This window comes from Scyliorhinus canicula, chromosome 1 (genome assembly GCF_902713615.1).
Source record: "Scyliorhinus canicula chromosome 1, sScyCan1.1, whole genome shotgun sequence".
Taxonomy (NCBI): Eukaryota; Metazoa; Chordata; class Chondrichthyes; order Carcharhiniformes; family Scyliorhinidae; genus Scyliorhinus; species Scyliorhinus canicula.
The window spans coordinates 1,304,244-1,328,642 of record NC_052146.1 but is presented as its reverse complement, the minus strand read 5'-3'; the positions used below and the strand labels follow the sequence as shown (position 1 = coordinate 1,328,642).

The following is a 24,399-nucleotide window of genomic DNA, read 5'->3' as shown; positions in this document are numbered from 1 at the left end:
TTATGTATACTACAAACAGAGGCCCCAGCAGTGATCCCTGTGGAACACCACTAGTCACAATCTTCCATTCATAAAATCACCCTTTTTCTGCTACCCTTTGCCTTCTTTGACTGAGCCAGTTCTGTTTCCATCTTACCACCCCACTTTTGATCCCGTGTGACTTTGCCATGAGGGACCTTGTCAAAGGCTTTACTGAAGTCCATGTAAACAACATCCACCGCCCTCCCCTCATCAATCATCTTCGTCACCTCCTCAAAAAACTCGATCAAGTTAGTGAGGCACGACCTCCCCTTCACAAAACCATGCTGTCTATCGCTAATGAGTCCATTTATTTCTAAATGGGTCTAAATCCTGTCCCTGAGAATTCTCTCCAATAATTTACCTCCTGCCGACGTGAGACTCACCGGCCTATAGTTACCAGGATTATCCCTGCTACCTTCCTTAAGTACCGGTACCACATTAGCTATTCTCCAGTCCTCTGGGATCTCACCTGCAGCCAATGAGGATACAAAGATGTCAGTCAAGGCCCCAGCAATTTCCTCCCTTGCTTCTCTCAGTAAATCCCATCTGACCAAGGAGACTTTTCTACCTTATAAAAGCAAATTACTGCTGATGCTGGAATCTGAAACCAAAAGAGAAAATGCTGGAAAATCTCAGCAGGTCTGGCACCATCCGTAGGGAGAGAAAAAAGCTAACGTTTCGAGTCCAGATGACCCTTTGTCAATGCTTTTACATATTGTTTCAAGAAACCCTCCTGGACGCTCCTTACAAACTCTGCCCCATCCAAACCCCCAGCACTAAGTGAGTTCCAGTCAGTATGGGGGGAACTAAAATCCCCCACCACAACAACCCTGTTACTTTTACACCTATCCAAAATCTATCTACGTATTGCTCCTCTATCTCTCACTGGCAGTTTTGGGGCCTGTAATAAACCCCCAACATTGTGATTGCCCCCTTCCTGTTCCTGACTTCTACCCAGATTGCCTCATTGTATGAACCCTCCAAGGTGTCTTCCCGCAGTACGGCTATAATATTCTCCTTAACCAGTAATGCTACTCCCCCACCCCTTTTACATCGCCCTCTATCTCACCTGAAGCATCTATATCCTCCAACGTTCAGCTGCCCAATCCTTTAACCATGTTTCTGTGATAGTCACAACATCATAGTTACAAGTACTGGTTAGTGCTCGAAGTTTATCTGCCTTACCCGCTATACTTCTGGCGTTAAAACAAATACACTTCAAACCATTGAGTTCGAGCAGACAGGGTGATGTTGCTGTTCTCTTATTTTTGTTCTCTATTTATACAAAATGTTACTATAAGTGGAATTCTCCGCCAAAGGGATTTTCCGTTGGGTTGGCAGCACCCCCACGGCTGTGGGAATGGGAAATCCCATTGGCAGATGGCGGGAAGGGAGAATCCCGCTGCCGACCATGGCTCGCCAACCAGGAAAGCACGGCTGGCGGGCCAGAGAATCGCGCTCTATATAAACGCTGTGTGAAGAGTAAGCATTTTTGTCCAGTATTCAGCACTGATGAACACGGTTTCTGTTTTGTTCCTATCAGATATTTGAGATTGTGCTGAGCCGTGGTTATGGGGAAACTAATTTGCGAGATGACTTAAAGGCCCTGTATCTGAAACTGGGCATCGAGAACAAGCCAACAGTTTTTCTCTTCACGGATGCTCATGTGGCTGAGGAAGGATTTCTGGAGCTTCTGAATAATATGTTAACCTCAGGTACACTGAGACAAACTCTGACCAGCACATTCAGCTCAAACACTGACCAGCACATTCAGCTCAAACACTGACCAGCACATTCAGCTCAAACACTGACCAGCACATTCAGCTCAAACACTGACCACATTCAGCTCAAACACTGACCAGCACATTCAGCTCAAACACTGACCACATTCAGCTCAAACACTGACCAGCACATTCAGCTCAAACACTGACCACATTCAGCTCAAACACTGACCACATTCAGCTCAAACACTGACCTCATTCAGCTCAAACACTGACCAGCACATTCAGCTCAAACACTGACCAGCACATTCAGCTCAAACACTGACCACATTCAGCTCAAACACTGACCAGCACATTCAGCTCAAACACTGACCACATTCAGCTCAAACACTGACCACATTCAGCTCAAACACTGACCAGCACATTCAGCTCAAACACTGACCAGCACATTCAGCTCAAACACTGACCAGCACATTCAGCTCAAACACTGACCACATTCAGCTCAAACACTGACCAGCACATTCAGCTCAAACACTGACCAGCACATTCAGCTCAAACACTGACCAGCACATTCAGCTCAAACACTGACATCATTCAGCTCAAACACTGACCACATTCAGCTCAAACACTGACCAGCACATTCAGCTCAAACACTGACCACATTCAGCTCAAACACTGACCAGCACATTCAGCTCAAACACTGACCACATTCAGCTCAAACACTGACCACATTCAGCTCAAACACTGACCACATTCAGCTCAAACACTGACCACATTCAGCTCAAACACTGACCACATTCAGCTCAAACACTGACCAGCACATTCAGCTCAAACACTGACCACATTCAGCTCAAACACTGACCAGCACATTCAGCTCAAACACTGACCACATTCAGCTCAAACACTGACCTCATTCAGCTCAAACACTGACCAGCACATTCAGCTCAGACACTGACCACATTCAGCTCAAACACTGACCAGCACATTCAGCTCAAACACTGACCACATTCAGCTCAAACACTGACCACATTCAGCTCAAACACTGACCAGCACATTCAGCTCAAACACTGACCAGCAAATTCAGCTCAAACACTGACCAGCACATTCACCTCAAACACTGACCACATTCAGCTCAAACACTGACCAGCACATTCAGCTCAAACACTGACCAGCACATTCAGCTCAAACACTGACCACTTTCAGCTCAAACACTGACCACTTTCAGCTCAAACACTGACCACATTCAGCTCAAACACTGACCACATTCAGCTCAAACACTGACCAGCACATTCAGCTCAAACACTGACCAGCAAATTCAGCTCAAACACTGACCACATTCAGCTCAAACACTGACAACATTCAGCTCAAACACTGACCACATTCAGCTCAAACACTGACCAGCACATTCAGCTCAAACACTGACCAGCACATTCAGCTCAAACACTGACCACATTCAGCTCAAATGCTGACCAGCACATTCAGCTCAAAAACTGACCAGCACATTCAGCTCAAACACTGACCAGCACATTCAGCTCAAACACTGACCACATTCAGCTCAAACACTGACCACATTCAGCTCAAACACTGACCAGTACATTCAGCTCAAACACTGACCACATTCAGCTCAAACACTGACCAGCACATTCAGCTCAGACACTGACCACATTCAGCTCAAACACTGACCAGCACATTCAGCTCAAACACTGACCAGCACATTCAGCTCAAACACTGACAACATTCAGCTCAAACACTGACCAGCACATTCAGCTCAAACACTGACCACATTCAGCTCAAACACTGACCACATTCAGCTCAAACACTGACCAGCACATTCAGCTCAAACACTGACCAGCACATTCAGCTCAAACACTGACCAGCACATTCAGCTCAAACACTGACCACATTCAGCTCAAACACTCACCAGCACATTCAGCTCAAACACTGACCAGCACATTCAGTTCAAACACTGACCAGCACATTCACCTCAAACACTGACCACATTCAGCTCAAACACTGACCAGCACATTCAGCTCAAACACTGACCACATTCAGCTCAAACACTGACCAGCACATTCAGCTCAAACACTGACCTCATTCAGCTCAAACACTGACCACATTCATCTCAAACACTGACCACATTCAGCTCAAACACTGACCAGCACATTCAGCTCAAACACTGACCACATTCAGCTCAAACACTGACCACATTCAGCTCAAACACTGACCACATTCAGCTCAAACACTGACCACATTCAGCTCAAACACTGACCACATTCAGCTCAAACACTGACCACATTCAGCTCAAACACTGACCAGCACATTCAGCTCAAACACTGACCACATTCAGCTCAAACACTGACCAGCACATTCAGCTCAAACACTGACCACATTCAGCTCAAACACTGACCTCATTCAGCTCAAACACTGACCAGCACATTCAGCTCAGACACTGACCACATTCAGCTCAAACACTGACCACATTCAGCTCAAACACTGACCAGCACATTCAGCTCAAACACTAACCACATTCAGCTCAAACACTGACCACATTCATCTCAAACACTGACCAGCACATTCAGCTCAAACACTGACCAGCACATTCAGCTCAAACACTGACCAGCACATTCAGCTCAAACACTGACCAGCACATTCAGCTCAAACACTGACCAGCACATTCAGCTCAAACACTGACCACATTCAGCTCAAACACTGACCAGCACATTCAGCTCAAACACTGACCACATTCAGCTCAAACACTGACCAGCACATTCAGCTCAAACACTGACCACATTCAGCTCAAACACTGACCACATTCAGCTCAAACACTGACCTCATTCAGCTCAAACACTGACCAGCACATTCAGCTCAAACACTGACCAGCACATTCAGCTCAAACACTGACCACATTCAGCTCAAACACTGACCAGCACATTCAGCTCAAACACTGACCACATTCAGCTCAACACTGACCACATTCAGCTCAAACACTGACCAGCACATTCAGCTCAAACACTGACCAGCACATTCAGCTCAAACACTGACCAGCACATTCAGCTCAAACACTGACCACATTCAGCTCAAACACTGACCAGCACATTCAGCTCAAACACTGACCAGCACATTCAGCTCAAACACTGACCAGCACATTCAGCTCAAACACTGACATCATTCAGCTCAAACACTGACCACATTCAGCTCAAACACTGACCAGCACATTCAGCTCAAACACTGACCACATTCAGCTCAAACACTGACCAGCACATTCAGCTCAAACACTGACCACATTCAGCTCAAACACTGACCACATTCAGCTCAAACACTGACCACATTCAGCTCAAACACTGACCACATTCAGCTCAAACACTGACCACATTCAGCTCAAACACTGACCAGCACATTCAGCTCAAACACTGACCACATTCAGCTCAAACACTGACCAGCACATTCAGCTCAAACACTGACCACATTCAGCTCAAACACTGACCTCATTCAGCTCAAACACTGACCAGCACATTCAGCTCAGACACTGACCACATTCAGCTCAAACACTGACCAGCACATTCAGCTCAAACACTGACCACATTCAGCTCAAACACTGACCACATTCAGCTCAAACACTGACCAGCACATTCAGCTCAAACACTGACCAGCACATTCAGCTCAAACACTGACCAGCACATTCAGCTCAAACACTGACCAGCACATTCACCTCAAACACTGACCACATTCAGCTCAAACACTGACCAGCACATTCAGCTCAAACACTGACCACATTCAGCTCAAACACTGACCACTTTCAGCTCAAACACTGACCACTTTCAGCTCAAACACTGACCACATTCAGCTCAAACACTGACCACATTCAGCTCAAACACTGACCAGCACATTCAGCTCAAACACTGACCAGCACATTCAGCTCAAACACTGACCACATTCAGCTCAAACACTGACAACATTCAGCTCAAACACTGACCACATTCAGCTCAAACACTGACCAGCACATTCAGCTCAAACACTGACCAGCACATTCAGCTCAAACACTGACCACATTCAGCTCAAATGCTGACCAGCACATTCAGCTCAAAAACTGACCAGCACATTCAGCTCAAACACTGACCAGCACATTCAGCTCAAACACTGACCACATTCAGCTCAAACACTGACCACATTCAGCTCAAACACTGACCAGTACATTCAGCTCAAACACTGACCACATTCAGCTCAAACACTGACCAGCACATTCAGCTCAGACACTGACCACATTCAGCTCAAACACTGACCAGCACATTCAGCTCAAACACTGACCAGCACATTCAGCTCAAACACTGACAACATTCAGCTCAAACACTGACCAGCACATTCAGCTCAAACACTGACCACATTCAGCTCAAACACTGACCACATTCAGCTCAAACACTGACCAGCACATTCAGCTCAAACACTGACCAGCACATTCAGCTCAAACACTGACCAGCACATTCAGCTCAAACACTGACCACATTCAGCTCAAACACTCACCAGCACATTCAGCTCAAACACTGACCAGCACATTCAGTTCAAACACTGACCAGCACATTCACCTCAAACACTGACCACATTCAGCTCAAACACTGACCAGCACATTCAGCTCAAACACTGACCACATTCAGCTCAAACACTGACCAGCACATTCAGCTCAAACACTGACCTCATTCAGCTCAAACACTGACCACATTCATCTCAAACACTGACCACATTCAGCTCAAACACTGACCAGCACATTCAGCTCAAACACTGACCACATTCAGCTCAAACACTGACCACATTCAGCTCAAACACTGACCACATTCAGCTCAAACACTGACCACATTCAGCTCAAACACTGACCACATTCAGCTCAAACACTGACCAGCACATTCAGCTCAAACACTGACCACATTCAGCTCAAACACTGACCAGCACATTCAGCTCAAACACTGACCACATTCAGCTCAAACACTGACCTCATTCAGCTCAAACACTGACCAGCACATTCAGCTCAGACACTGACCACATTCAGCTCAAACACTGACCACATTCAGCTCAAACACTGACCAGCACATTCAGCTCAAACACTGACCACATTCAGCTCAAACACTGACCACATTCATCTCAAACACTGACCAGCACATTCAGCTCAAACACTGACCAGCACATTCAGCTCAAACACTGACCAGCACATTCACCTCAAACACTGACCACATTCAGCTCAAACACTGACCAGCACATTCAGCTCAAACACTGACCAGCACATTCAGCTCAAACACTGACCACTTTCAGCTCAAACACTGACCATTTTCAGCTCAAACACTGACCACATTCAGCTCAAACACTGACCACATTCAGCACAAACACTGACCACATTCAGCTCAAACACTGACCAGCACATTCAGCTCAAACAATGACCACATTCAGCTCAAACACTGACCAGCACATTCAGCTCAAACACTGACCAGCACATTCAGCTCAAACACTGACCAGCACATTCTACTCAAACACTGACCAGCACATTCACCTCAAACACTGACCACATTCAGCTCAAACACTGACCACATTCAGCTCAAACACTGACCAGCACATTCAGCTCAAACACTGACCAGCACATTCAGCTCAAACACTGACCACTTTCAGCTCAAACACTGACCACTTTCAGCTCAAACACTGACCACATTCAGCTCAAACACTGACCACATTCATCTCAAACACTGACCAGCACATTCAGCTCAAACACTGACCAGCACATTCAGCTCAAACACTGACCACATTCAGCTCAAACACTGACCACATTCAGCTCAAACACTGACCACATTCAGCTCAAACACTGACCACATTCAGCACAAACACTGACCAGCACATTCAGCTCAAACACTGACCACATTCAGCTCAAACACTGACCACATTCAGCTCAAACACTGACCCGCACATTCAGCTCAAACACTGACCACATTCAGCTCAAACACTGACCATATTCAGCTCAAACACTGACCACATTCAGCTCAAACACTGACCAGCACATTCAGCTCAAACACTGACCACATTCAGCTCAAACACTGACCACATTCAGCTCAAACACTGACCACATTCAGCTCAAACACTGACCAGCACATTCAGCTCAAACACTGACCACATTCAGCTCAAATGCTGACCAGCACATTCAGCTCAAACACTGACCAGCACATTCAGCTCAAACACTGACCAGCACATTCAGCTCAAACACTGATCAGCACATTCAGCTCAAACACTGATCAGCACATTCAGCTCAAACACTGATCAGCACATTCAGCTCAAACACTGACCAGCACATTCAGCTCAAACACTGACCAGCACATTCAGCTCAAACACTCACCAGCACATTCAGCTCAAACACTGACCACATTCAGCTCAAACACTGACCACATTCAGCTCAAACACTGACCACATTCAGCTCAAACACTGACCAGCACATTCAGTTCAAACTCTGACCGGCACATTCAGCTCAAACACTGACCACATTCAGCTCAAACACTGACCAGCACATTCAGCTCAAACACTGACCACATTCAGCTCAAACACTGACCAGCACATTCAGTTCAAACTCTGACCGGCACATTCAGCTCAAACACTGACCACATTCAGCTCAAACACTGACCTCATTCAGCTCAAACACTGACCACATTCAGCTACAACACTGACCACATTCAGCTCAAACACTGACCAGCACATTCAGCTCAAACACTGACCACATTCAGCTCAAACACTGACCAGCACATTCAGCTCAAACACTGACCAGCACATTCAGCTCAAACACTGACCAGCACATTCAGCTCAAACACTGACCACATTCAGCTCAAACACTGACCAGCACATTCAGCTCAAACACTGACCAGCACATTCAGCTCAAACACTGACCAGCACATTCAGCTCAAACACTGACCACATTCAGCTCAAACACTGACCAGCACATTCAGCTCAAACACTGACCAGCACATTCAGCTCAAACACTGACCAGCACATTCAGCTCAAACACTGACCAGCACATTCAGCTCAAACACTGACCAGCACATTCAGTTCAAACTCTGACCAGCACATTCAGCTCAAACACTGACCACATTCAGCTCAAACACTGACCACATTCAGCTCAAACACTGACCACATTCATCTCAAACACTGACCACATTCAGCTCAAACACTGACCAGCACATTCAGCTCAAACACAGACCACGTTCAGCTCAAACACTGACCAGCACATTGAGCTCACTGACCAACACATTCAGCTCAAACACTGACCACATTCAGCTCAAACACTGACCACATTCAGCTCAAACACTGACCAGCACATTCAGCTCAAACACTGACCAGCACATTCAGCTCAAACACTGACCAGCACATTCAGCTCAAACACTGACCAGCACATTCAGCTCAAACATTGACCAGCACATTCAGCTCAAACACTGACCACATTCAGCTCAAACACTGACCAGCACATTCAGCTCAAACACTGACCACATTCAGCTCAAACACTGACCAGCACATTCAGCTCAAACACTGACCACATTCAGCTCAAACACTGACCAGCACATTCTACTCAAACACTGACCAGCACATTCAGCTCAAACACTGACCAGCACATTCTACTCAAACACTGACCAGCACATTCACCTCAAACACTGACCACATTCAGCTCAAACACTGACCACATTCAGCTGAAACTCTGACCAGCACATTCAGCTCAAACACTGACCAGCACATTCAGCTCAAACACTGACCACATTCAGCTCAAACACTGACCACATTCAGCTCAAACACTGACCAGCACATTCAGCTCAAACACTGACCAGCACATTCAGCTCAAACACTGACCACATTCAGCTCAAACACTGACCTCATTCAGCTCAAACACTGACCTCATTCAGCTCAAACACTGACCAGCACATTCAGCTCAAACACTGACCACATTCAGCTCAAACACTGACCACATTCAGCTCAAACACTGACCACATTCAGCTCAAACACTGACCTCATTCAGCTCAAACACTGACCACATTCAGCTCAAACACTGACCAGCACATTCAGTTCAAACTCTGACCGGCACATTCAGCTCAAACACTGACCACATTCAGCTCAAACACTGACCTCATTCAGCTCAAACACTGACCAGCACATTCAGCTCAAACACTGACCAGCACATTCAGCTCCAACACTGACCACATTCAGCTCAAACACTGACCAGCACATTCAGCTCAAACACTGACCACATTCAGCTCAAACACTGACCAGCACATTCAGCTCAAACACTGACCACATTCAGCTCAAACACTGACCAGCACATTCAGCTCAAACACTGACCAGCACATTCAGCTCAAACACTGACCACATTCAGCTCAAACACTGACCAGCACATTCAGCTCAAACACTGACCAGCACATTCAGCTCAAACACTGACCAGCACATTCAGCTCAAACACTGACCACATTCAGCTCAAACACTGACCAGCACATTCAGCTCAAACACTGACCAGCACATTCAGTTCAAACTCTGACCGGCACATTCAGCTCAAACACTGACCACATTCAGCTCAAACTCTGACCACATTCAGCTCAAACACTGACCAGCACATTCAGCTCAAACACTGACCAGCACATTGAGCTCACTGACCAACACATTCAGCTCAAACACTGACCACATTCAGCTCAAACACTGACCAGCACATTCAGCTCAAACACTGACCAGCACATTCAGCTCAAACACTGACCAGCACATTCAGCTCAAACACTGACCACATTCAGCTCAAACACTGACCAGCACATTCAGCTCAAACACTGACCACATTCAGCTCAAACACTGACCAGCACATTCAGCTCAAACACTGACCAGCACATTCAGCTCAAACACTGACCAGCACATTCAGCTCAAACACTGACCACATTCAGCTCAAACACTGACCAGCACATTCAGCTCAAACACTGACCAGCACATTCAGCTCAAACACTGATCAGCACATTCAGCTCAAACACTGACCAGCACATTCAGCTCAAACACTGACCAGCACATTCAGTTCAAACTCTGACCGGCACATTCAGCTCAAACACTGACCACATTCAGCTCAAACACTGACCACATTCAGCTCAAACACTGACCACATTCAGCTCAAACACTGACCACATTCATCTCAAACACTGACCACATTCAGCTCAAACACTGACCAGCACATTCAGCTCAAACACAGACCACGTTCAGCTCAAACACTGACCAGCACATTGAGCTCACTGACCAACACATTCAGCTCAAACACTGACCACATTCAGCTCAAACACTGACCACATTCAGCTCAAACACTGACCAGCACATTCAGCTCAAACACTGACCAGCACATTCAGCTCAAACACTGACCAGCACATTCAGCTCAAACACTGACCAGCACATTCAGCTCAAACATTGACCAGCACATTCAGCTCAAACACTGACCACATTCAGCTCAAACACTGACCAGCACATTCAGCTCAAACACTGACCACATTCAGCTCAAACACTGACCAGCACATTCAGCTCAAACACTGACCACATTCAGCTCAAACACTGACCAGCACATTCTACTCAAACACTGACCAGCATATTCAGCTCAAACACTGACCAGCACATTCTACTCAAACACTGACCAGCACATTCACCTCAAACACTGGCCACATTCAGCTCAAACACTGACCACATTCAGCTGAAACTCTGACCAGCCCATTCAGCTCAAACACTGACCAGCACATTCAGCTCAAACACTGACCACATTCAGCTCAAACACTGACCACATTCAGCTCAAACACTGACCAGCACATTCAGCTCAAACACTGACCAGCATATTCAGCTCAAACACTGACCACATTCAGCTCAAACACTGACCTCATTCAGCTCAAACACTGACCTCATTCAGCTCAAACACTGACCAGCACATTCAGCTCAAACACTGACCACATTCAGCTCAAACACTGACCAGCACATTCAGCTCAAACACTGACCACATTCAGCTCAAACATTGACCAGCACATTCAGCTCAAACACTGACCAGCACATTCAGCTCAAACACTGACCAGCACGTTCTAATCAAACACTGACCAGCACATTCACCTCAAACACTGGCCACATTCAGCTCAAACACTGACCACATTCAGCTGAAACTCTGACCAGCACATTCAGCTCAAACACTGACCAGCACATTCAGCTCAAACACTGACCACATTCAGCTCAAACACTGACCACATTCAGCTCAAACACTGACCAGCACATTCAGCTCAAACACTGACCCGCACATTCAGCTCAAACACTGACCAGCACATTCTACTCAAACACTGACCAGCACATTCACCTCAAACACTGGCCACATTCAGCTCAAACACTGACCACATTCAGCTGAAACTCTGACCAGCACATTCAGCTCAAACACTGACCAGCACATTCAGCTCAAACACTGACCACATTCAGCTCAAACACTGACCACATTCAGCTCAAACACTGACCACATTCAGCTCAAACACTGACCACATTCAGCTCAAACACTGACCAGCACATTCTACTCAAACACTGACCAGCATATTCACCTCAAACACTGGCCACATTCGGCTCAAACACTGACCACAGTCAGCTGAAACTCTGACCAGCACGTTCAGCTCAAACACTGACCAGCACATTCAGCTCAAACACTGACCACATTCAGCTCAAACACTGACCAGCACATTCAGCTCAAACACTGACCAGCACATTCAGCTCAAACTCTGACCGGCACATTCAGCTCAAACACTGACCACATTCAGCTCAAACACTGACCAGCACATTCAGCTCAAACACTGACCACATTCAGCTCAAACACTGACCACATTCAGCTCAAACACTGACCACATTCAGCTCAAACACTGACCACATTCAGCTCAAACACTGACCACATTCAGCTCAAACACTGACCAGCACATTCAGCTCAAACACTGACCACATTCAGCTCAAACACTGACCAGCACATTCAGCTGAAACTCTGACCACATTCAGCTCAAACACTGACCACATTCAGCTCAAACACTGACCACATTCAGCTCAAACACTGACCAGCACATTCAGCTGAAATCTCTCCTGAATGGTTTTCTAGGTTGAAATAGTTGTTCTTATGTCGATATTACTGTGCTGGAAGAAAGGTACCTTTCTGCAGATAGCCACAATGCAAACTGCTTGACAGTTTAAACAACAATGAAGCAATACAATACCTTAAGATTTATAATTGTTTGAGAAGATAGTTCTTAGTTTGTTTCACAATGTTGGCATCAAAACGAACCGACTGAACGTGGAGTCAGCACAGGTGGGGGGGGAATCTGAATAATAATAATAATAATCTTTATTGTCACAAGTAGGGTTACATTAACGCTGCAATGAAGTTACTGTGAAAAGCCCCTAGTCACCACATTCCGGCGCCTGTTCGGGTACACAGAGGGAGAATTCAGAATGTCCAATCCACCTAACAAGCACGTCTTTCGGGACTTGTGGGAGGAAACCGGAGCACCCGGAGGGAACCCACGCAGACACGGGGAGAACGTGCAGACTCCGCACAGACAGTGACCCAAGCCGGGAATCGAACCTGGGACCCTGGAGCTGTGAAGCAGCAGTGCTAACCATTGTGCTACCATAGAGTGGGTGGGTTTTTCCTGCCATTTCCACTGGCGGGACCTTCTGGAAACCCAAGGCGTTCGGATCATTTTTAATTTTCTATCCCCTTTGCCTTTTTGGCCTCGGGCCAGCACCTCCGGAAATGGCAACCAGAGGGCATGGCACTCATGGGATCTTCCAGGAGGTCGGAGGCCCCCAGGTACATGCCGTTTGGATAGGGAGGCACCCTGGCAATGCTGGTGTCACCTGGGTGCCCTGGCAATGCCACCTGGGCACCCTGGCAATGCTGGTGTCACCTGGGTGCCAACTGGAAATGCCACCTGGGTGCCCTGGCAATGCCACCTGGGCGCCCTGGCACTGCCACCTGGGTGCCCTGGCAATGCCACCTGGGTGCCCTGGCACTGCCACCTGGGTGCCCTGGCAATGCCACCTGGGCACCCTGGCAATGCTGGTGCCACCTGGGTGCCAACTGGCAATGCCACCTGGGTGCCCTGGCAATGCCACCTGGATGCCCTGGCAATGCCACCTTAGTGCCCTGGCACTGCCACCTGCGTGCCCTGGCAATGCCACCTGGGTGCCCTGGCACTGCCACCTGGGTGCCAACTGGCAATGCCACCTGGGTGCCCTGGCACTGCCAACTGGGTGCCCTGGCAATGCCACCTGGGTGCCAACTGGCACTACCACCTGGGTGCCCTGGCACTGCCACCTGGGTGCCCTGGAAATGCCACCTGGGTGCCCTGGCAATGCCACCTGGGTGCCCTGGCAATACCACCTGGGTTCCCTGGCAATGCCACCTGGGTGCCCTGGCAATGCCACCTGGATGCCCTGGCACTGCCAGCCTGGCACCCTGGCACTACCACCTGGGCGCCCTGGCAATACCACCTGGGTGCCCTGGCAATGCCACCTGGGTGCCCTGGCACTCCCACCTGGGTGCCCTGGCACTCCCACCTGGGTGCCAACTGGCACTACCTATGTGCCCAGGTGGCACTGCTAGCTGGCAGATATACTGCCAGGGTGCCAGGTTGGCACTGCCAAGGTGCCAAGCTGGCATTTTTTGTGCGATTGCGATTGGGCCGGTGGCATGAGTGTTGTATGGGGGTGGGGGACATTACGCCCTCTCACAACACTGAGGTATTCTGGCGAGCGTATCTCCTCCATGCTGAAAACGTGACTACATGTGGCCTTGGCAGCGTGTTCCCCACTGAGGCTCCCGATCAAACCCAAGGGCCTTTTCAGAGCCATGTGTCTGTGAACGTGGCAATCACGCGGCTAAAGGCGCTCACTTCCAGACTTTGTTCCCATTTAGTTAAATCCGGCCCAGTGTGTCTGTTGAACTGTTCTGAGCTGTAAATGAGGCGACAACATGACAGCAAATTTATGGGATTTATTATTTTAATCTTTTACAGGAATAGTGCCAGCACTTTTTCCAGATGAGGAGAAAGAGCCCATTTTGGGACAGATAAGAGATGAAGCTATGAAAGCTGGCAGCAGTCCAGCGAAAGAGAGCATCTGGCAGTATTTTGTTAACAAGAGTGCCAATAATCTACATATAATACTGGGCATGTCACCTGTGGGTGAGACACTCCGAACAAGATGCAGAAACTTCCCAGGTCTCTGAATATTGCTTTTTCCTGAACGTATATTTTAATATTTATTTCAAGAACAGATTTTATATTGACAAAACTAAAATGTTGTCTGACAATTGCATTTAATCTGTAATCAAAGTAGGCCGTTAAGGATAATACTCTGATGACTGCTTCAAAAAAGAAGGAACTAAAAATATGAAACGTGGATTCTTTCATGCATGGCTGTTGTGTCATTTAACAAATGGGGGGAGTGTGGGCAGTGTGAGGGTTGGCAGAGAGTTAGACTGTGTGTTGGGGGGAGTGTGGGCAGTGTGAGGGTTGGCAGAGAGTTAGACTGTGTGTTGGGGGGAGTGTGGGCAGTGTGAGGGTTGGCAGAGAGTTAGACTGTGTGTTGGGGGGAGTGTGGGCAGTGTGAGGGTTGGCAGAGAGTTCGGCTGTGTGTTGGGGGGAGTGTGGGCAGTGTGAGGATTGGCAGAGAGTTAGGCTGTGTGTTGGGAGGAGAGTGGGCAGGGTGAGGGTTGGCAGAGAGTTAGGTTGTGTGTTGGGAGGAGTGTGGGCAGTGTGAGGGTTGGCAGAGAGTTAGGCTGTGTGTTGGGGGAGTGCGGGCAGGGTGAGGGTTGGCAGAGAGTTAGGCTGTGTGTTGGGGGAGTGTGGGCAGTGTGAGGGTTGGCAGAGAGTTAGGCTGTGTGTTGGGAGGAGTGTGGGCAGTGTGAGGATTGGCAGAGAGTTAGGCTGTGTGTTGGGGGGGAGTGTGGGCAGTGTGAGGATTGGCAGAGAGTTAGGTTGTGTGTTGGGAGGAGTGTGGGCAGTGTGAGGGTTGGCAGAGAGTTAGGCTGTGTGTTGGGGGGAGTGTGGGCAGGGTGAGGATTGGCTGAGAGTTAGGCTGTGTGTTGGGGGGAGTGTGAGCAGTGTGAGGGTTGGCAGAGAGTTAGGCTGTGTGTTGGGGGGAGTGTGGGCAGGGTGAGGGTTGGCAGAGAGTTAGGCTGTGTGTTGGGGGAGTGTGGGCAGTGTGAGGGTTGGCAGAGAGTTAGGTTGTGTGTTGGGGGGAGTGTGGGCAGTGTGAGGGTTGGCAGAGAGTTAGGCTGTGTGTTGGGGGGAGTGTGGGCAGTGTGAGGGTTGGCAGAGAGTTAGGCTGTGTGTTGGGAGGAGTGTGGGCAGTGTGAGGGTTGGCAGAGAGTTAGGCTGTGTGTTGGGGGGAGTGTGGGCAGTGTGAGGGTTGGCAGAGTTAGGCTGTGTGTTGGGGGGAGTGTGGGCAGTGTGAGGGTTGGCAGAGAGTTAGACTGTGTGTTGGGGGGAGTGTGGGCAGTGTGAGGGTTGGCAGAGAGTTAGACTGTGTGTTGGGGGGAGTGTGGGCAGTGTGAGGGTTGGCAGAGAGTTCGGCTGCGTGTTGGGGGGAGTGTGGGCAGTGTGAGGATTGGCAGAGAGTTAGGCTGTGTGTTGGGAGGAGAGTGGGCAGGGTGAGGGTTGGCAGAGAGTTAGGTTGTGTGTTGGGAGGAGTGTGGGCAGTGTGAGGGTTGGCAGAGAGTTAGGCTGTGTGTTGGGGGAGTGCGGGCAGGGTGAGGGTTGGCAGAGAGTTAGGCTGTGTGTTGGGGGAGTGTGGGCAGTGTGAGGGTTGGCAGAGAGTTAGGCTGTGTGTTGGGAGGAGTGTGGGCAGTGTGAGGATTGGCAGAGAGTTAGGCTGTGTGTTGGGGGGGAGTGTGGGCAGTGTGAGGATTGGCAGAGAGTTAGGTTGTGTGTTGGGAGGAGTGTGGGCAGTGTGAGGGTTGGCAGAGAGTTAGGCTGTGTGTTGGGGGGAGTGTGGGCAGGGTGAGGATTGGCTGAGAGTTAGGCTGTGTGTTGGGGGGAGTGTGAGCAGTGTGAGGGTTGGCAGAGAGTTAGGCTGTGTGTTGGGGGGAGTGTGGGCAGGGTGAGGGTTGGCAGAGAGTTAGGCTGTGTGTTGGGGGAGTGTGGGCAGTGTGAGGGTTGGCAGAGAGTTAGGTTGTGTGTTGGGGGGAGTGTGGGCAGTGTGAGGGTTGGCAGAGAGTTAGGCTGTGTGTTGGGGGGAGTGTGGGCAGTGTGAGGGTTGGCAGAGAGTTAGGCTGTGTGTTGGGAGGAGTGTGGGCAGTGTGAGGGTTGGCAGAGAGTTAGGCTGTGTGTTGGGGGGAGTGTGGGCAGTGTGAGGGTTGGCAGAGTTAGGCTGTGTGTTGGGGGGAGTGTGGGCAGGGTGAGGATTGGCAGAGAGTTAGGTTGTGTGTTGGGGGGAGTGTGGGCAGTGTGAGGGTTGGCAGAGAGTTAGGCTGTGTGTTGGGGGGAGTGTGGGCAGTGTGAGGGTTGGCAGAGTTAGGCTGTGTGTTGGGGGGAGTGTGGGCAGGGTGAGGATTGGCAGAGAGTTAGGTTGTGTGTTGGGGGGGAGTGAGGGCAGGGTGAGGGTTGGCAGAGAGTTAGGCTGTGTGTTGGGGGGAGTGTGGGCAGTGTGAGGGTTGGCAGAGAGTTAGGCTGTGTGTTGGGGGGAGTGTGGGCAGGGTGAGGGTTGGCAGAGAGTTAGGCTGTGTGTTACATAAGAACATAAGAACTAGGAGCAGGAGTAGGCCATCTGGCCCCTCGAGCCTGCTCCGCCATTCAATGAGATCATGGCTGATCTTTTGTGGACTCAGCTCCACTTTCCGGCCCGAACACCATAACCCTTAATCCCTTTATTCTTCAAAAAACTATCTATCTTTACCTTAAAAACATGTAATGAAGGAGCCTCAACTGCTTCACTGGGCAAGGAATTCCATAGATTCACAACCCTTTGGGTGAAGAAGTTAGGCTGTGTGTTGGGGGGAGTGTGGGCAGTGTGAGGGTTGGCAGAGAGTTAGGCTGTGTGTTGGGGGAGTGTGGGCAGGGTGAGGGTTGGCAGAGAGTTAGGCTGTGTGTTGGGGGAGTGTGGGCAGTGTGAGATTTGGCAGAGAGTTAGGCTGTGTGTTGGGAGGAGTGTGGGCAGTGTGAGGATTGGCAGAGAGTTAGGCTGTGTGTTGGGGGGAGTGTGAGCAGTGTGAGGATTGGCAGAGAGTTAGGCTGTGTGTTGGGGGGAGTGTGGGCAGTGTGAGGGTTGGCAGAGAGTTAGTCTGTGTGTTGGGAGGAGTGTGGGCAGGGTGAGGGTTGGCTGAGAGTTAGGCTGTGTGTTGGGGGGAGTGTGAGCAGTGTGAGGGTTGACAGAGAGTTAGGCTGTGTGTTGGGGGGAGTGTGGGCAGTGTGAGGGTTGGCAGAGAGTTAGGCTGTGTGTTGGGAGGAGTGTGGGCAGTGTGAGGGTTGGCAGAGAGTTAGGCTGTGTGTTGGGGGGAGTGTGGGCAGTGTGAGGGTTGGCAGAGAGTTAGGCTGTGTGTTGGGGGGAGTGTGGGCAGGGTGAGGATTGGCAGAGAGTTAGGCTGTGTGTTGGGGGAGTGTGGGCAGTGTGAGGGTTGGCAGAGAGTTAGGCTGTGTGTTGGGGGGAGTGTGGGCAGTGTGAGGGTTGGCAGAGTTAGGCTGTGTGTTGGGGGGAGTGAGGGCAGTGTGAGGGTTGGCAGAGAGTTAGGCTGTGTGTTGGGGGGAGTGTGGGCAGTGTGAGGGTTGGCAGAGAGTTAGGCTGTGTGTTGGGGGAGTGTGGGCAGGGTGAGGGTTGGCAGAGAGTTAGGCTGTGTGTTGGGAGGAGTGTGGGCAGGGTGAGGGTTGGCAGAGAGTTAGGCTGTGTGTTGGGGGGAGTGTGGGCAGGGTGAGGGTTGGCAGAGAGTTAGGCTGTGTGTTGGGGGGAGTGTGGGCAGTGTGAGGGTTGGCAGAGAGTTAGGCTGTGTGTTGGGAGGAGAGTGGACAGTGAGGGTTGGCAGAGAGTTAGGTTGTGTGTTGGGGGAGTGTGGGCAGTGTGAGGATTGGCAGAGAGTTAGGCTGTGTGTTGGGGTGAGAGTGGACAGTGTGAGGGTTGGCAGAGAGTTAGGCTGTGTGTTGGGGGGAGTGTGGGCAGGGTGAGGATTGGCAGAGAGTTAGGCTGTGTGTTGGGGGGAGTGTGGGCAGTGTGAGAGTTGGCAGAGAGTTAGGCTGTGTGTTGGGGGAGTGTGGGCAGTGTGAGGGTTGGCAGAGAGTTAGGCTGTGTGTTGGGGGGAGTGTGGGCAGTGTGAGGGTTGGCAGAGAGTTAGGCTGTGTGTTGGGAGGAGAGTGGGCAGTGTGAGGGTTGGCAGAGAGTTAGGCTGTGTGTTGGGGGGAGTGTGGGCAGTGTGAGGATTGGCAGAGAGTTAGGCTGTGTGTTGGGGGGAGTGTGGGCAGGGTGAGGATTGGCAGAGAGTTAGGCTGTGTGTTGGGGGGAGTGTGGGCAGTGTGAGGGTTGGCAGAGAGTTAGGCTGTGTGTTGGGGGAGTGTGGGCAGTGTGAGGGTTGGCAGAGAGTTAGGCTGTGTGTTGGGGGGAGTGTGGGCAGTGTGAGGGTTGGCAAAGAGTTAGGCTGTGTGTTGGGAGGAGAGTGGGCAGTGTGAGGGTTGGCAGAGAGTTAGGCTGTGTGTTGGGGGGAGTGTGGGCAGTGTGAGGATTGGCAGAGAGTTAGGCTGTGTGTTGGGGGGAGTGTGGGCAGTGTGAGGGTTGGCAGAGAGTTAGGCTGTGTGTTGGGGGAGTGTGGGCAGGGTGAGGATTGGCAGAGAGTTAGGCTGTGTGTTGGGAGGAGTGTGGGCAGTGTGAGGGTTGGCAGAGAGTTAGGCTGTGTGTTGGGGGGAGTGTGGGCAGTGTGAGGGTTGGCAGAGAGTTAGGCTGTGTGTTGGGGGGAGTGTGGGCAGTGTGAGGGTTGGCAGAGAGTTAGGCTGTGTGTTGGGGGAGTGTGGGCAGTGTGAGGATTGGCAGAGAGTTAGGTTGTGTGTTGGGGGGAGTGTGGGCAGGGTGAGGGTTGGCAGAGAGTTAGGCTGTGTGTTGGGAGGAGTGTGGGCAGTGTGAGGGTTGGCAGAGAGTTAGGTTGTGTGTTGGGGGGAGTGTGGGCAGTATGAGGGTTGGCAGAGAGTTAGGCTGTGTGTTGGGGGGAGTGTGGGCAGGGTGAGGATTGGCAGAAAGTTAGGCTGTGTGTTGGGAGGAGTGTGGGCAGTGTGAGGGTTGGCAAACAGTTAGGCTGTGTGTTGGGGGGAGTGTGGGCAGGGTGAGGGTTGGCAGAGAGTTAGGCTGTGTGTTGGGGGGAGTGTGGGCAGGGTGAGGATTGGCAGAGAGTTAGGCTGTGTGTTGGGGGGAGTGTGGGCAGTGTGAGGGTTGGCAGAGAGTTAGGCTGTGTGTTGGGGGAGTGTGAGCAGTGTGAGGGTTGGCAGAGAGTTAGGTTGTGTGTTGGGTGGAGTGTGGGCAGTGTGAGGGTTGGCAGAGAGTTAGGCTGTGTGTTGGGGGGAGTGTGGGCAGGGTGAGGATTGGCAGAGAGTTAGGCTGTGTGTTGGGAGGAGTGTGGGCAGTGTGAGGGTCGGCAGAGAGTTAGGCTGTGTGTTGGGGGGAGTGTGGGCAGGGTGAGGGTTGGCAGAGAGTTAGGTTGTGTGTTGGGAGGAGTGTGGGCAGTGTGAGGGTTGGCAGAGAGATTGGCTGTGTGTTGGGGGGAGTGTGGGCAGTGTGAGGGTTGGCAGAGAGTTAGGCTGTGTGTGGGGGGAGTGTGGGCAGTGTGAGGATTGGCAGAGAGTTAGGCTGTGTGTTGGGGGGAGTGTGGGCAGGGTGAGGATTGGCAGAGAGTTAGGTTGTGTGTTGGGGGGAGTGAGGGCAGGGTGAGGGTTGGCAGAGAGTTAAGCTGTGTGTTGGGGGGAGTGTGGGCAGTGTGAGGGTTGGCAGAGAGTTAGGCTGTGTGTTGGGGGGAGTGAGGGCAGTGTGAGGGTTGGCAGAGAGTTAGGCTGTGTGTTGGGGGGAGTGTGGGCAGTGTGAGGGCTGGCAGAGTTAGGCTGTGTGTTGGGGGGAGTGAGGGCAGTGTGAGGGTTGGCAGAGAGTTAGGCTGTGTGTTGGGGGGAGTGTGGGCAGTGTGAGGGTTGGCAGAGAGTTACGCTGTGTGTTGGGGGGAGTGTGGGCAGGGTGAGGGTTGGCAGAGAGTTAGGCTGTGTGTTGGGGGGAGTGTGGGCAGTGTGAGGATTGGCAGAGAGTTAGGCTGTGTGTTGGGAGGAGTGTGGGCAGTGTGAGGGTTGGCAGAGAGTTAGGCTGTGTGTTGGGGGGAGTGTGGGCAGTGTGAGGGTTGGCAGAGAGTTAGGCTGTGTGTTGGGGGGAGTGTGGGCAGTGTGAGGATTGGCAGAGAGTTAGGCTGTGTGTTGGGGGGAGTGTGGGCAGTGTGAGGATTGGCAGAGAGTTAGGCTGTGTGTTGGGAGGAGTGTGGGCAGTGTGAGGGTTGGCAGAGAGTTAGGCTGTGTGTTGGGGGGAGTGTGGGCAGTGTGAGGGTTGGCAGAGAGTTAGGCTGTGTGTTGGGGGAGTGTGGGCAGGGTGAGGGTTGGCAGAGAGTTAGGCTGTGTGTTGGGAGGAGTGTGGGCAGTGTGAGGGTTGGCAGAGAGTTAGGCTGTGTGTTGGGGGGAGTGTGGGCAGTGTGAGGGTTGGCAGAGAGTTAGGCTGTGTGTTGGGAGGAGTGTGGGCAGGGTGAGGGTTGGCTGAGAATTAGGCTGTGTGTTGGGGGGAGTGTGAGCAGTGTGAGGGTTGGCAGAGAGTTAGGCTGTGTGTTGGGGGGAGTGTGGGCAGTGTGAGGGTTGGCAGAGAGTTAGGCTGTGTGTTGGGAGGAGTGTGGGCAGTGTGAGGGTTGGCAGAGAGTTAGGCTGTGTGTTGGGGGGAGTGTGGGCAGTGTGAGGGTTGGCAGAGAGTTAGGCTGTGTGTTGGGGGGAGTGTGGGCAGGGTGAGGATTGGCAGAGAGTTAGGCTGTGTGTTGGGGGAGTGTGGGCAGTGTGAGGGTTGGCAGAGAGTTAGGCTGTGTGTTGGGGGGAGTGTGGGCAGTGTGAGGGTTGGCAGAGTTAGGCTGTGTGTTGGGGGGAGTGAGGGCAGTGTGAGGGTTGGCAGAGAGTTAGGCTGTGTGTTGGGGGGAGTGTGGGCAGTGTGAGGGTTGGCAGAGAGTTAGGCTGTGTGTTGGCGGGAGTGTGGGCAGTGTGAGGGTTGGCAGAGAGTTAGGCTGTGTGTTGGGGGGAGTGTGGGCAGTGTGAGGATTGGCAGAGAGTTCGGCTGTGTGTTGGGGGGAGTGTGGGCAGTGTGAGGGTTGGCAGAGAGTTAGGCTGTGTGTTGGGGGGAGTGTGGGCAGTGTGAGGGTTGGCAGAGAGTTAGGCTGTGTGTTGGGGGGAGTGTGGGCAGGGTGAGGGTTGGCAGAGAGTTAGGCTGTGTGTTGGGGGGAGTGTGGGCAGGGTGAGGATTGGCAGAGAGTTAGGCTGTGTGTTGGGGGGAGTGTGGGCAGTGTGAGGGTTGGCAGAGAGTTAGGCTGTGTGTTGGGGTGAGAGTGGGCAGTGTGAGGGTTGGCAGAGAGTTAGGCTGTGTGTTGGGGGGAGTGTGGGCAGTGTGAGGGTTGGCAGAGAGATTGGCTGTGTGTTGGGGGGAGTGTGGGCAGTGTGAGGGTTGGCAGAGAGTTAGGCTGTGTGTTGGGGGGAGTGTGGGCAGGGTGAGGATTGGCAGAGAGTTAGGCTGTGTGTTGGGGGGAGTGTGGGCAGTGTGAGGGTTGGCAGAGAGTTAGGCTGTGTGTTGGGGGAGTGTGGGCAGTGTGAGGGTTGGCAGAGAGTTAGGCTGTGTGTTGGGGGGAGTGTGGGCAGTGTGAGGGTTGGCAGAGAGTTAGGCTGTGTGTTGGGAGGAGAGTGGGCAGTGTGAGGGTTGGCAGAGAGTTAGGCTGTGTGTTGGGGGGAGTGTGGGCAGTGTGAGGATTGGCAGAGAGTTAGGCTGTGTGTTGGGGGGAGTATGGGCAGTGTGAGGGTTGGCAGAGAGTTAGGCTGTGTGTTGGGGGAGTGTGGGCAGGGTGAGGATTGGCAGAGAGTTAGGCTGTGTGTGTTGGGAGGAGTGTGGGCAGTGTGAGGGTTGGCAGAGAGTTAGGCTGTGTGTTGGGGGGAGTGTGGGCAGTGTGAGGGTTGGCAGAGAGTTAGGCTGTGTGTTGGGGGGAGTGTGGGCAGTGTGAGGGTTGGCAGAGAGTTAGGCTGTGTGTTGGGGGGAGTGTGGGCAGTGTGAGGATTGGCAGAGAGTTAGGTTGTGTGTTGGGGGGAGTGTGGGCAGGGTGAGGGTTGGCAGAGAGTTAGGCTGTGTGTTGGGAGGAGTGTGGGCAGTGTGAGGGTTGGCAGAGAGTTAGGTTGTGTGTTGGGGGGAGTGTGGGCAGTATGAGGGTTGGCAGAGAGTTAGGCTGTGTGTTGGGGGGAGTGTGGGCAGGGTGAGGATTGGCAGAAAGTTAGGCTGTGTGTTGGGAGGAGTGTGGGCAGTGTGAGGGTTGGCAGACAGTTAGGCTGTGTGTTGGGGGGAGTGTGGGCAGGGTGAGGGTTTGCAGAGAGTTAGGCTGTGTGTTGGGGGGAGTGTGGGCAGGGTGAGGATTGGCAGAGAGTTAGGCTGTGTGTTGGGGGGAGTGTGGGCAGTGTGAGGGTTGGCAGAGAGTTAGGCTGTGTGTTGGGGGAGTGTGAGCAGTGTGAGGGTTGGCAGAGAGTTAGGTTGTGTGTTGGGTGGAGTGTGGGCAGTGTGAGGGTTGGCAGAGAGTTAGGCTGTGTGTTGGGGGGAGTGTGGGCAGGGTGAGGATTGGCAGAGAGTTAGGCTGTGTGTTGGGAGGAGTGTGGGCAGTGTGAGGGTCGGCAGAGAGTTAGGCTGTGTGTTGGGGGGAGTGTGGGCAGGGTGAGGGTTGGCAGAGAGTTAGGTTGTGTGTTGGGAGGAGTGTGGGCAGTGTGAGGGTTGGCAGAGAGATTGGCTGTGTGTTGGGGGGAGTGTGGGCAGTGTGAGGGTTGGCAGAGAGTTAGGCTGTGTGTTGGGGGGAGTGTGGGCAGGGTGAGGGTTGGCAGAGAGTTAGGCTGTGTGTTGGGAGGAGTGTGGGCAGTGTGAGGGTCGGCAGAGAGTTAGGCTGTGTGTTGGCGGGAGTGTGGGCAGTGTGAGGGTTGGCAGAGAGTTAGGCTGTGTGTGGGGGGGAGTGTGGGCAGTGTGAGGATTGGCAGAGAGTTAGGCTGTGTGTTGGGGGGAGTGTGGGCAGGGTGAGGATTGGCAGAGAGTTAGGTTGTGTGTTGGGGGGAGTGAGGGCAGGGTGAGGGTTGGCAGAGAGTTAAGCTGTGTGTTGGGGGGAGTGTGGGCAGTGTGAGGGTTGGCAGAGAGTTAGGCTGTGTGTTGGGGGGAGTGAGGGCAGTGTGAGGGTTGGCAGAGAGTTAGGCTGTGTGTTGGGGGGAGTGTGGGCAGTGTGAGGGTTGGCAGAGTTAGGCTGTGTGTTGGGGGGAGTGAGGGCAGTGTGAGGGTTGGCAGAGAGTTAGGCTGTGTGTTGGGGGGAGTGTGGGCAGTGTGAGGGTTGGCAGAGAGTTACGCTGTGTGTTGGGGGGAGTGTGGG

At 51.7% G+C, this 24,399-nt stretch overlaps 1 protein-coding gene across 1 annotated transcript in view; it reads left to right on the top strand.

The window, feature by feature from the left end:
* Positions 1-24,399, top strand: part of LOC119977131 (dynein heavy chain 10, axonemal-like) — a 552,876-nt gene that overhangs the window by 363,628 nt on the left and 164,849 nt on the right. The window contains 2 exon segments of the mRNA XM_038817763.1: positions 1,565-1,736; positions 14,783-14,986. Coding sequence (XP_038673691.1) covers positions 1,565-1,736; positions 14,783-14,986 — 376 coding nt within the window.